Raw genomic sequence first — 13,225 nt, forward strand, 5'->3', positions numbered from 1 at the left:
ATAAAGACCTCTGAAGCTCACACAGGAAGTGGAGGTTAAGGGGTTAAGTTGTCCAGACCTAACTGAGTAGTTTAGTTGTTTCAACTTTACTGAAATTGATCCAAAATGTAAAAGTGAACTGATTCTGAACTTACCCGAATATAATTTTACAAACTGATAGAAAAAGTGTGAATTTGTGTTGTGAGATCAAGGTCACTCAATGACACCACTTCCTGTTTGTTTTCATCCAGCTGTAGATGTGACCCGCCTCTGACCTTCTACGGGAAGTTAAACCAACACTTCATCTCTGCTGCGCCCCCAGTGCACCATGGGATTTGTGGTCTTCTTCGCCCTCCTCCTCTGCGTGGTGACATCGTCAGTGTGTACTGGAGTGGGCGGGGCCAGTCAGGGTAAAGAGCCATTCGGTAGCCCTCGGACGGACAGGTGAAGGTGGAAGCGGATACTGAGCTGTGTGTGTTTGTCCTGCAGGTGGCGCTGTGCTGTGTCCTCTGCAGTGTGTGTGTGAGACCAGACCCTGGTACACACCGCAGTCTGTGTACCACCAGGCCAGAACCGTGGACTGCAACGAGCTGCACCTGCACCGAGTACCTGCCAACGTCTCCTCCGACACTCAGGTGACCGATCACTGTAACAATGACAATGACGATAATTATGATATTGATCATAACAACGTTCCTCAATGCGTCGATGTGTTCAGGTTCTGCTGCTGCAGAGTAACAACATCTCCTCCATCAACACTGAGCTCCAGCGCCTGACCAACCTGACAGAACTGGACCTGTCCCAGAACCACTTCACCCAGGTAACACAAGTCTCCTGCATGTTCTCCTTAATGTTCTTCCCCATGTTCTCTCCAATGTTTTCCTTCATGTTCTCCTCCACGTTCTCCATGTTTTCCTCCATGTTATTGTCCACTTTCTCCTGCTTGTTCTCTTCCACATTCTCCACCACATTCTTCTCCATGTTCTCCTCCTCGTTCTCCGCCATGTTCTCCATGTTGTCCTCCCTTTTCCCCTCCATGTTTTCCACCACGTTCTCCTTGTTCTCCTCAATCTTCTTCCGCATGTTTTCCTGCATGTTCTGCCCAATGTTCTCCTCACTGTTATCCCCCATGTTCTCTTCCAGGTTATTGTCCACTTTCTCCTCCTCAAGCTCCTCCATGTTCTACTTCATGTTCTCCTCATGTTCTCCTTGATATTTCGTCCTCATTCTCATCCCCTTTCCCCTCCTTGTTTTCCACCACGTTCTCCACGTTGTCCATTTTATTTTACCTGTTATTGTCCACTTTATCCTCCTTGTTCTCCTCCATGTTCTCATCCACATAACATGTGTGAAACAGTGATGCCTTGATGCTCAAAGCTCCATAAAGAACTGTGTCTCTCTGTGCCAGGTGAGTTCTATGGGGTTGTCCTCTCTGGGCCGGTTGGTGACTCTGTACCTGGAGGAGAACCACATTGAAGAGTTGGAAGACTTCAGTCTGAGGAATCTTTCCAGTCTGGAAGAGCTCTACATGAACCACAACCGCATCTCCTCTATAGGACCAAAAGCCTTCGCTGGACTTACCAACCTGCTGCGGTAACATCTTCTTCTTTGACCTTATAACATTTTTAAAGGAGATGTAGAACCTCCTTTGTGACGACTAGAACCACCTAAATGATCCCTAGACAGTGACCACAAAATCCCCTTTGGGAACCTTAGAGTTTTCTAAATAACCACATGAACCACTTTAAGAACATTAAAGCCACCTAAACCTCACAAATGAGCACTAGTACCAATTACAGAACCTCCACAACTTCTTCAGTGACCACTAGGACCTCCTAAAAGACCATATGAACTATTTAAATAATCCATAAAACCCCCTGAAGGACCCACCTAAGTGACCACTGGCACGACCAAAAGGTACTCATGTTCCAATATGTCCTAAAATGTCACTAGAACTATCTAAATTACCCCTAAAACCTCCTCCTACCACTTTAAAATCTTTAAATCAACCTTAACATCCACTAGAACCACCTGGTGTCCTTTAGGTACCACTAAAACCTCTTAAATGAGCAGAGGGACCACAGAGAGCTTAAGGACCCTTAGATCCACTTCGATATGCAACCTCTTACAGGACCCCAGATCATAATCAGTTGCTTAAAAGATGACTTCCAGGTCACATGGAACCTCTTGAATGCTTGTTAGAACCCTCAAAGAAGCACTAGAACCTCCTAGTTGACCAGAAGAACTACCTATAGGACCCTAAAGAGCTGAAGGACCTTTAGATCCCCCTCGATATGCAACCTCTTACAGAACCCCAGATCATCCCCAGTTGCTTAAAGGATGACCTTTAGGTCACATAGAACATCTTGACTGCTCATTAGAACCCCCAAAGAACCATTAGAACCTCTTAGATGACCAGAGAAACCAACCAAAGGAATACAGATTCCGGAATGGGTGTTCTGTCTTCTGCTATGTCCTGTAGGCTCCACCTAAACTCCAACCGGCTGGTGGCCCTCGACAGCCGCTGGTTCGAGTCCCTGCCGTCCCTGGAGATCCTGATGATCGGGGAGAACCCTATCCTGGGTCTGGAGGAGAGGAACTTTCTACCTCTGTCCCGCCTCCACAGCCTGGTTCTGGCTGGGATGGGTCTGGCCTCCGTCCCCTCCGCTGCGTTCCTGGGCCTCGACTACCTGGAAAGTCTCTCCTTCTACGACAACCGGCTCAGGTGAGTCCAAGCGTTGCCACCGCTGGAGACTCGGGTTCCTACGACCGGTCCCTCAACGTAACACTGATAGAACTGTCTCTCTTTTGGTAGGTCTGTTCCTCGGGACGCACTGAGCATGCTACCGAACCTAAAGTTCCTGGACCTGAACAGGAACCCGATCAGCCGAGTCCAGCAGGGAGATTTCCAGAACCTTCAGCACCTGGAGGAGCTCAGGTGAGCCTGAGAGCGTATTGATCTGATATTAATTCAAGTAATCAATCATAAGAAATCTTTAATGAGGACAGAGACAAATAATGAAGTTTACTTCATTAAATAACATTAATTAATATAACACTAATTCATAGGTCATTTTAGACTAGTTTAAAATGTTTTTTATTTAATCAGTGTTGACTTTTTATTAATAATAATAACCATATTATTAAATCATATTTACAATAATAATAACCATATAAATAGATCATATTTATAAGAGATAATGATTTTATTATGATCATAATAATTATGTTCATGTTTCAGTCTGAACAACATGGAGGAGCTGTTGATGGTGGAGCGAGCAGCTTTCAAGAACCTTCCAGAAATTGCTAAACTGGAACTTTGCAGCAACCCGAGGCTTTCTTACATCGACCCACAGGCCTTCAGGTGCCTGTCTGTCTGTCTGTCTGTCTGTCTGTCTGTCTGTCTGTCTGTTTGTCCGTCTGTCTGAAAATTCTAAAACTAACCTTCTTCTTTTATGTTTTTTTGCAAACTTCCTCCCTCCTCTCCTTTTTTCCTCTCCTTGTGTCCTCAGTGAGCTGTCCTCCCTCCGGACTCTCCTGCTCCACAGTAACCAGCTGAGCTTCCTCTCCGGAGACCTCCTGTCCTCCCTCCCGTCTCTGGAGGAGGTGTCTCTCCACTCCAACCCCCTGCGGTGTGACTGTCTCACCTCCTGGGGGCCTCACCTGGGCAACCAGTCGCAACTGAAGATGCTGGAGTCCGCCATCACTGTCTGTTCCTCCCCGCCTCACCTGATTGGCCGGGAGCTGCAGGAGGTGGTGGGCGCCGGATGGGGCGGGGCCGGAGGCGGCGGCGGCGGGGCCAACAGCTGCCTGCCGCACATCTCTCCTCACGCCTTCCTGCCCACCATGAACGTCACCGCCGGGCGGCCAATCACACTGGAGTGCTGGGCAGACGCTGACCCCGCCCCCCAGTTTTACTGGGTTACCCCCACTGGAGACAAGGTGGGCGTAGTGTTCTCCCTGTTGGTGTGTGTGTGTGTGTGTGTTCTCACTGCTTAGACATTGTTCTAGACGACTAAAGCCGAGTGACTTCTCTGTTTCCCCCTCACCTGGTCAGGTGAGCTCGGAGGCGATGGCTGCACCAATCGTATCAGAGGAGGGGCGTGGCCTGAGCAGCAGGAAGAAGAAGAAGCACCGTGTGTCGGAGCCCGGAGCGCTAGTGATCGAACACGCCGAGCCGTCAGACGCAGGTCAGTCTGAGACGCTGGTTCACATCCGGCCTAAATATATATACATACATATATAAATGGATCACTTAGCATCCGTTTCTCTCAGGTGTGTATACCTGTGTAGCGTGGAACATGGAGGGCGCCGACACAAAGAGTGTCTCCGTGTTCGTGGACCCTCGGGGGTCTGCGGACTCGTGGTCCGGATGGGGGATCCGGTGGGGGGGTGAGCCCAGCAGAGAACAGCCCTGGTTGGGGAACTCGTCCGGCACTGCAGCCTCTTTGATGGTGCTGGCCAAGGTACCAGCTCTGTTTTTTTATTTTTCTTCATCATCAGTTTTATTACCACATTATTATTATTACATTCATATAAAATAGTCATTAAGACTCATTACTGATCCAGGAAACTGATTTACGGTTGTTTTCTGCTTCGTCTGCAGGTGGTGCACGCCCAGTCGGTGGTGTTGGAGTGGAAGTTGTTTCCCAGTGGAAGACCTTCGTCTGTGGGTCAAAACCAGCAGGACGCCCTCTTTCCTGTGACCCGCTGGACCAGCGCCACCGTGCATATTGACAACCCTCAGATCAGCTACACCGCTAAGGTGAACTTACACACACTTGAAACGTAACTGAGTCATGGAGAGCAGGTCAGGCTGTTTAGGTTAGGTTCTGGTTCTGGTTCAATGCAGATATACAAATCCCGAGATGCTAGCCAGACCAGCAAAGACCCGTTCTGGGTTTAGAGACCATCTGACTGTCGTCTGCAACGCTGTGATGGGAAATAATAACAGAACAACAGAGCCAAGAGACCTGGTGTCATGAGAAGAGAGGAGTGGACCTAGAACTGAACCCTGAGGGATCCCAGTAGTGATTCTACAGGGTCTAGACCTAGTCATGATTTTATAAGGTCTAGAACCCAGTAGTGATTCCATAAGGTCTAGAACCCAGTAGTGATTCTATAAGGTCTAGAACCCAGTAGTGATTCCATAAGGTCTAGAACCCAGTAGTGATTCCATAAGGTCTAGAACCCAGTAGTGATTCTATAAGGTCTAGAACCCAGTAGTGATTCTATAAGGTCTAGAACCCAGTAGTGATTCTATAAGGTCTAGAACCCAGTAGTGATTCTATAAGGTCTAGAACCCAGTCGTGATTCTATAAGGTCTTTTTCTGAATGACAGATAAGCTCATGGAACAGAGGCTAGACAGAAAGTGATGTCATCGATCCATCTCTCTATAGTAACTTTCCCCCCACCTCCTCCTCCCCGTCTCACCAGGTCCCTGTGGATGTTCAGGAGTATAATCTCACCCACCTCCTTCCCGCCACAGAGTACCATGTCTGCCTTACCGTCTACTCCTCTCCTCCCTCCTCCCCCGGCTCCTCCCCCGGCCCCTCAGCCGCCTCCCCCTCCCCCGTCCACATGTCCTGCCTGAACGTGACCACGAAGGAGGCGGGCTTCTCGGTGGAGCTGGTGGCGTCGCGGCGCAGCAACGTGGCGCTGGCGGCCGTCATGGGCTCCATGTTCGCGCTGTCCATCATGGCGCTGCTGGTGGTCTACATGGGCCGCCGGGTGCAGCAGCACAAGTCCTGCGGACACTCGCTGAAGAAGTACATGCAGCACGCCACCTCCATCCCGCTGAGCGAGCTGGACCCGCCGCTCATCACCCTGTGGGAGAGCGAGGCCGAGAAGGACAAGGAGGACAAGGAGGAGAGAGAGGCGGGGGGGAGTCAAATCGACACCACCAAAACCTACATGTGGTAGCAGGAGGGACCGGCTGGAAGAGGGACCAGCAGGAGGAGGGACCAGGTGGAAGAGGGACCAGCAGGAGGAGGGACCGGCTGGAGGAGGGACCAGCAGGAGGAGGGACCGGTTGGAGGAGGGACCAGCAGGAGGAGGGACCGGCTGGAGGAGGGACCAGCAGGAGGAGGGACCGGTTGGAGGAGGGACCAGCAGGAGGAGGGACCGGCTGGAGGACGGAAGAGCAGGAGGAGGGACCGGCTGGAGGAGGGACCAGCAGGAGGAGGGACCAGCACGAGGAGGGAACGGCTGGACTTTGAGGAAGGAAAGTCACCAGCAAAGAGAGGAAGAGGAGTCACATGACTCGCTGAGAGACTAACGTCCACGGTGTGGACGAGAAAGGGAAGAAGAGAAACACAGAGTGCAGAGAACTCAACCGAACACCAACATTAGGATCCACTCATGGGAGCATCCTGGTGTTTTTATTGTCGTTACAGATTAAGTATCAGATTAATGAGTTTTCAAATTCACTTTTGAATTTCAATAGTTTTAGTTTTCTTGTAATCACGCAGCTTTAGGATACTTTTCTCTGTAAAGCACTTAGTCAACAAATATAACACATTTGAAGAATGACATGTAAATACTAGAAGGCAGATTTCTGCTTTTCTACTTTTCTGGCGTGTGAAAAGTAAAAAAAATGATTTGTGATTTCAATCAAATGTCATGAATTCTTTCCACAAAACAAAATCAAGCCAGTAGTTTCATTAAAAAAAAAGAAGAAATCTTTCAAAATTTCTGTCTAAAAATAGTTACTTTTGGTACATATAATAGGCTGAAACATAAAAAACACCAGGATGTTTCTCTCCGGGTTTGAGTTAATCTTTAGATTTCTGAGACTTTAAGAGTTGGACTTGTTTTACTGAGATGTGTTTCAAGCTGTAGGTATCGGTCCGTGAAACCGTGTCTCCTCGGTCCTCTTCCCTCCAACGGTAGCTGGACTCTAATCATCGTGTTTTATCTGGTGACCATGAATGCAGCACTGAAGCGCTAAAGGTCATTTGAAGGTCGCAGAGTGCTTAAAGGTCCCGAATTCAACGTTTCAGTGCTATTTCAAGAAGAAGATGTTGAATAAAGTTTTACTTTTAGTTTGTAACAAACAAGTAAAACAAAACACAGTTCAACCTTTATGCATATACGTGTGTATGAATATTCAAATATCCGTGTATGAATATACAAATATTCTTCTTACAATAACACGTTCCCTGCTGGAGGAGAGACAGTTAAACAAATATACTTAAACCAAACTATTAGTTTTTTACTAAAACTCTTTGATTTCAATTCTCATTGTTATTAATGTGTTTGAAAGAGTTTCCTAATGAACATAATAGAATATGGTTCAGTCATCTGGAAACAAGAAGTTTAGAAGACTTGATAACAAATAATAACAAAAAACAATTAATAACATTGTTACGGCATTACTTTATTTTCTACAATCATCATTTAGGAATGATTTTGTTTAAAAAAATCATTTGAAACTAATAATTTCATGTTAAATTCTGTTATATCTTAACCAAAACCCTTGAGGAGAAACAGTTAGTTTCACTTTCGAAACAAAACAATCAAACTTCTCGTCTGAATTCGGGACCTTTAGTCATCAACAAACGTCCGCTGACTTCCTGGTCTTCATCAGCGCAGTATGAACGCGTCACGGTTTTATTTTAGTATACCTGTTGTGCAACAGTACACGGTGGTCGTCACGGTCACCCCGCATCCACCCAGCAGCACGATGGAGTCATGGGGAAGCTGCTTCATCCACACCTCCTGCACATGTTTGTTCACCAATGTTTAATGTTTTATATCCTGGAACAACGAGTTCCTCTGCACTGAAGGGGGAAGTGGAGGTAAAGGTCGAGGTTAAGGTAGAAGTAAAGGTTGATATGGGGATGTAGATAAAGATAGAGGTAAAGGTGGAGGCACAAGGTGTAAGTAAAGGGTAAGATATATCTAAAGGTGTAGATAAAAGGTAAAATAGATGAAAAGGTGGAGGTAAAAGGTAAGATAGAGGTATAGAGTTAGAGGGTAAGGTGTTCGTAAAGGTTAAGATAGAGGTAACGAGGTAGGTAAAGGTTAGGGTGCAGGTAAATTACAGGAAAAGGTGGCGCTAAAGGGTAAGATATATGTGAAGTTAAAGGTGGAGGTAAAGGGTAAGGTAGAGAAAAAGGGTCATATAAATATGTAAAGGGTAAGATAAAGGAAAGATTAGAGGTAAAGGGTAAGATAGAGGAAACATTAGAGGTAAAGGGTAAGATAGAGGTAAAGGTGGAGGAAAAGGGTAATATATGTAAAGATAAAGGAGGTAAAGGGAAACATATATGTCAAGATAAAAGAGGTAAAGGGTAACATATTTAAAGATAAATGAGGTAAAGGGTAACATGTAAAGATAATGGAGGTAAAGGGTAACATATGTAAAGATAAAGGAGGTAAAGGGTAACATATGTAAAGGTGGAGGTAAAGGGTAACATATGTAAAGATAATGGAGGTAAAGGGTAACATATGTAAAGATAAAGGAGGTAAAGGGTAACATATGTAAAGATAAATGAGGTAAAGGGTAACATGTAAAGATAATGGAGGTAAAGGGTAACATATGTAAAGATAATGGAGGTTAAGGGTAACATATGTAAAGGTGGAGGTAAAGGGCATGAAGGAGGTAACGACAGAAGTAAAGATGGAGGTAAAGGTAGAAGTAAAGGTGGAGCTGGTGCTGCATGACTTTGCACTCAAATTTAGGACTGTTTGTATTAAACCACGACTGTGTAACGATCTGCAAACTGTTGGTTGAGTTATGAGATATGATCAATAATCAATAACAGAAACGCCAAAGAAATCATCATCAGAAAACTACAAACAGTTGTGATGATTCAATGAGTTGATTCCTCAGTTTGCAGGTTCGTCCTTTACACTTTCAACCAAATATTCCTCAACTTTCCGTCAACCGAAACTCTTCAGGAACAAGCACCCAAAGCTCTGATCATTCTCGGGATTTTGATCTACATGTTTAGAGATTATAATCTTCACATATTTGTTTTAGAAATTATAATCTCTACATGTTTAGAGATTATATTCTCTACCTATTTATTTTAGAGATTATAAATGACACGTGAAGAAATCATAGTCTCTACAGGTTCATTTTAGAGATTATAATCTCTAAATATTTATTTTAGAGATTGTAATCAACATGTTTAGAGATTACAATGTCTACATGTTTATTTGAGAGATTATAATCTCTACAGGTTTATTTTAGGGATATAATCTGTACATATTTATTGTAGGGATTATAATCTCTACATGTTTACTTTAGAAATCATAATCTTTACATATTTATTTTAAAGATATAATCTGTACATATTTACATCATATTCTGTTATGAAGATGTCTCGCCACTCTTTTATATCTCAGTAAATTGGATCTTTGGACAAAAACAGATGTTTGAAGACGTCACTTTGAATTCTGGAGAAATTAAATCATCGTAAATTAAAAAAAAAAAAAACCTTCAGAGTTCAGAGTGAGAACCACGATGACATCACACGTCACAGTAATATGCAGGGTATTTTGTATAAAGTGTATGACTCTATATTTGAAGACAACTATTGATTATAATGTTGTTATTATTATTATTATTATTATTAATACTACTACTCGACACTGAGCACCAACTGTAACTGAAGATGTGTGTGCGTGTGTGTGTGTGTGTGTATGTTTGTGTGCGTGTGTGTGTGTGTGTGTGTGTGTGTGTGTGTGTGTGTGTGTGTGTGTGTGTGTGTGTGTGTGTGTGTGAGGATACTATAAATACACACTTTGTCACTCCACAGCCTGGTGTCTGATTCCTGTCTCATGTATATGATTTATAATATTTTATAATATCCAGGCGTACTGGTACATTCATTATTTATTCATTATTTTACAGCCCTGATGAGATAAGATTCCTGTAACCCTGTAACGTGCGGATGTATTTAGGGAGTAACTTTTTCATAAATTAACAGTGGTTCTCAAACTTTTTTGGTCACGTACCACTTTGGAAGAAGAAAAATGTTCATGCCCCACCGCCCCAACAAAACTTCAACAAAATGGTCCATGCTGAATTTTTTTGGAGCAAGACTCTGAACCCCCAGTTGCTCCCCTGGTGCGTCACAGCAGCCCACTGCATCTTAAGGATGGAAGTGCAGAGAATGATTTTTTCCACTGTGGGATTTAGAGGAATTCCCCTCCTGCGCCCCACCTGTAATTCCTCCTCTCCCCACTAGAGGGGCACGCCCCACAGTTTGAGAACCACTGAGTTAATGCCAGGTGATGCTAATGCTATCAGCTAGCCTGTTTTAGATTCAAAAGATCTGTCAACAGATTTCAAACCTGCAAAGGTTAAAGCTGCAATCTCACTGCTAACCACCAGGAGGGCAACTCCTCTGGTTGTATAGAAGACTATGCTTCATGTGTTAATTAAAGCTGCATCAGTTTCATATATATATAATATACAAATATATTTATTTACATATATATATATATATATATATATATATATATATATATATATATATATATATATATTAAGTAAGAATCTATGTATGTAAATAAATATATTTATATATATATATATAAATACATATATTTATATATTATATATATTTACATGTTTATGTAAAGAAATACATTTATTTCTATAAAATATGTATTTGTCTATTAACAAACAGACGAGAGGTTTCATTGTTGACGTTAAAACAAACAAAGCAAACTTATGTTTTTTTCCCCACATTTTAGTATTTTTTTGTAATTTTGTGGATGATTGATGAAACAAACTTTATTGATCACGACAAGAAACAAAAGAAATAAAACAACAAAACAGCCCAAGAAGTAACTCTTCATGTTCACGACAGAGATTCCTTGATCAGAGACAGTATTGATCAGGGACATTATTGATTGGAATGACTATTGATTAGAGAAAGTATTGATTCAAGTTAGGATTGATTAGACAGTATTGATCATAGATTGTATTGATTAGAGACAGTATTGATTAGAGTTATAATTGATTAGAGTTATAATTGATTAGAGTTAGTATTAATCAGAGTTATTATTGATCAGAGACAGTATTGATCAGAGTTAGTATTGATTAGAGACAGTAATCATTAGAGTTAGTATTGATTAGAGTTAATATTGATCAGAGTTAGTATTGATCAGAGTTAGTCTTGATCAGAGATAGTATTGATCAGAGGCTGATGGGATCTTGACTCCCTGCAACCTCACGACATCTGGACGAAGCAGAAGTCTGGAATCATTGGGAAGGTCGGCGTAAACAACCTAAAAGGACAAACTGATATTACCCATGAGGGCTTGCTGCAAAATGCAGATGTTGCAGCGCAATCATCTTTAAAAAAGTGACAGTCAATCGGTTCTTTTTTCTGAATTACAGAACCTGCTAAACAAGCTAAACCTGAACCAGTACTGTGAAGAAACGTTTATGACGAGGATGAAGAACCTGCTGACAGAACCCACACTTTCACACCTGCTTGGTATTATGCATGTCATTCATGTCAAAAGGTCAGAGGCTTCGCTTATTATTATTTTTTTTAATAGTTTCATTTATTTTTTAAATTTCTTTTTACAGTTTTAATTCGTATAGTTTTGACAGTTATATATTTATAAATAAATAATATATATGTATATATACATATATATATATGTGTGTATATATATATGTGTGTATATATATATATATATATATATATATATATATATATATATATATATATATATATATATATATATATTCTTGACTGTTTCAAAGTTGAAAGTAGTTTTTACACTTTTACCGCTTTAGATTAATAGATTCTATTGCATTAAACAAATTAAACGTTTGAGCAAACAACTTTTAAAATGTCAGTTTTCTGAATGGAGTCTGGAACAATCTGAGCTAAACTAAGCTAGGCTAAGCTAAATCAGCAGTTTTTCCATCAACAATCAACATAACATCAGCCGTTTAACTTGAGGTTCTATCTCAGTTGCAATATTTATAAGTTTTCTCTGATTAAACAAATTCAGTAACGAAGGGAGGAGAATGTCAGTACTGACAAAATATATCTAGCGTTAGCTTAGGCTTCTTAGCTGGACAGCGTGAAAGGTGTTCACCACAAAAGGACTCTGCTGGAGGAGAAATTCACCTGGTTCTGGTATTCGGTCTAAGCAGTCCAGAGGGTCTCCTCTAGGACCAGGACAGGACCACGACGGCCGGGTTCTGGTCTTCGTATTGAGGACGGACAGATCTCCGTCTACGTCGGTCTTTCGGGCATTTCTGAAACCCAGTTAAAGAAGTTCTATTCAGTCTCACAGAGATCCAGCGATCAGCTGATCTCAGATCAGACAGCCTCAAACTCTACTTCCATGAAACAGCCGCCTGTTTCTTTAAGATGGAGAACATGCGTACCGGCCGACAGCCCGGGTCGCTCTTCAGACACAGCTTCATCTTGCAGCTGAGGAAGACGCCATCGTTGTTGCCTTTGAACTCAAACATCTGGAAGGCTAAGATGGTTCCTCCATTCCCGTCATCCACCACCTTCACCGTGTCGTCGTCTTTCCTCCCACAGCTGCTCGGAGACAAGAACAACAGTAAGGTTGGTCCAGTCCATCTTCAGCTTTTAGGTTCTGGTTCTAAACTGATCCACTGATTGGTTCTGGCTCTAAACAATTCACTTATTGGTTCTGGTTCTAAATAATCCAGCGATTGGTTCTGAATTGAAACAGATCCACTTCCAGGTTCTGGTTCTCACCGATCCACCTATTGGTTCTGGTTTGTAACTCGATAGGTTCTGGTTCTAAATGACCCACTTATAGGTTCTGGTTCCAAAGCAATCCACCTATTGGTTTTGCTTTGTAACCGATCTACCGATTGGTTCTGTTTCTAAACAATCCATCTATTGGTTCTGGTTTGTAACCGATCTACTAATTAGTTCAGGTTCTAAACGATCCACTTATTGGTTCTGGATTTAAACCTATCAACTTTAAAGTTCTGGTTCTAAACCGATTCACTTATAGGTTCTAGTTCTAAACCGATCCATGTCATGGTTCTGGTTTTAAACCGATCCACTTGTACGTTCTTTGTTCTAAACCGATGTGCTTGCTGGTTCTGGTAATTCTGTTCAGAGAGAACAGAAACCTGTAACCCGCTGGCGTCTGGGGCCTTCTGGGAAACAGAGTTTGATTAAAGGCATGGAAAACAAAATGTGAACAATAACTACTTCAATGCAGTAAGGGTACTAATACAGTGTGACAATAATTTGTTGAGGTAAAAGTACTGTTTCA

General features: G+C 42.6%; 1 protein-coding gene across 1 annotated transcript in view; it reads left to right on the forward strand.

Moving 5' to 3' along the window:
* si:ch211-180f4.1 (uncharacterized protein LOC100144405 homolog) overlaps nt 1-9,708 on the forward strand; it is a 12,462-nt gene extending 2,754 nt beyond the window's left edge. Inside the window, exons 2-13 of the mRNA XM_068596866.1 lie at nt 231-389; nt 469-614; nt 698-799; nt 1,388-1,572; nt 2,462-2,704; nt 2,795-2,917; nt 3,221-3,343; nt 3,492-3,921; nt 4,037-4,169; nt 4,255-4,445; nt 4,586-4,744; nt 5,417-9,708. Of these exons, the coding sequence (XP_068452967.1) occupies nt 308-389; nt 469-614; nt 698-799; nt 1,388-1,572; nt 2,462-2,704; nt 2,795-2,917; nt 3,221-3,343; nt 3,492-3,921; nt 4,037-4,169; nt 4,255-4,445; nt 4,586-4,744; nt 5,417-5,902 (2,403 nt within the window). The 5' untranslated portion in view covers nt 231-307 and the 3' untranslated portion in view covers nt 5,903-9,708. The remainder of the gene's footprint in view (nt 1-230; nt 390-468; nt 615-697; nt 800-1,387; nt 1,573-2,461; nt 2,705-2,794; nt 2,918-3,220; nt 3,344-3,491; nt 3,922-4,036; nt 4,170-4,254; nt 4,446-4,585; nt 4,745-5,416) is intronic.
* Nucleotides 9,709-13,225: the final 3,517 nt, after the last annotated feature.

Source organism: Clinocottus analis, unplaced genomic scaffold (assembly GCF_023055335.1).
Source record: "Clinocottus analis isolate CAN_PGR_092001 unplaced genomic scaffold, fCliAna1.0.p SCAF_4, whole genome shotgun sequence".
Taxonomy (NCBI): domain Eukaryota; kingdom Metazoa; phylum Chordata; class Actinopteri; order Perciformes; family Cottidae; genus Clinocottus; species Clinocottus analis.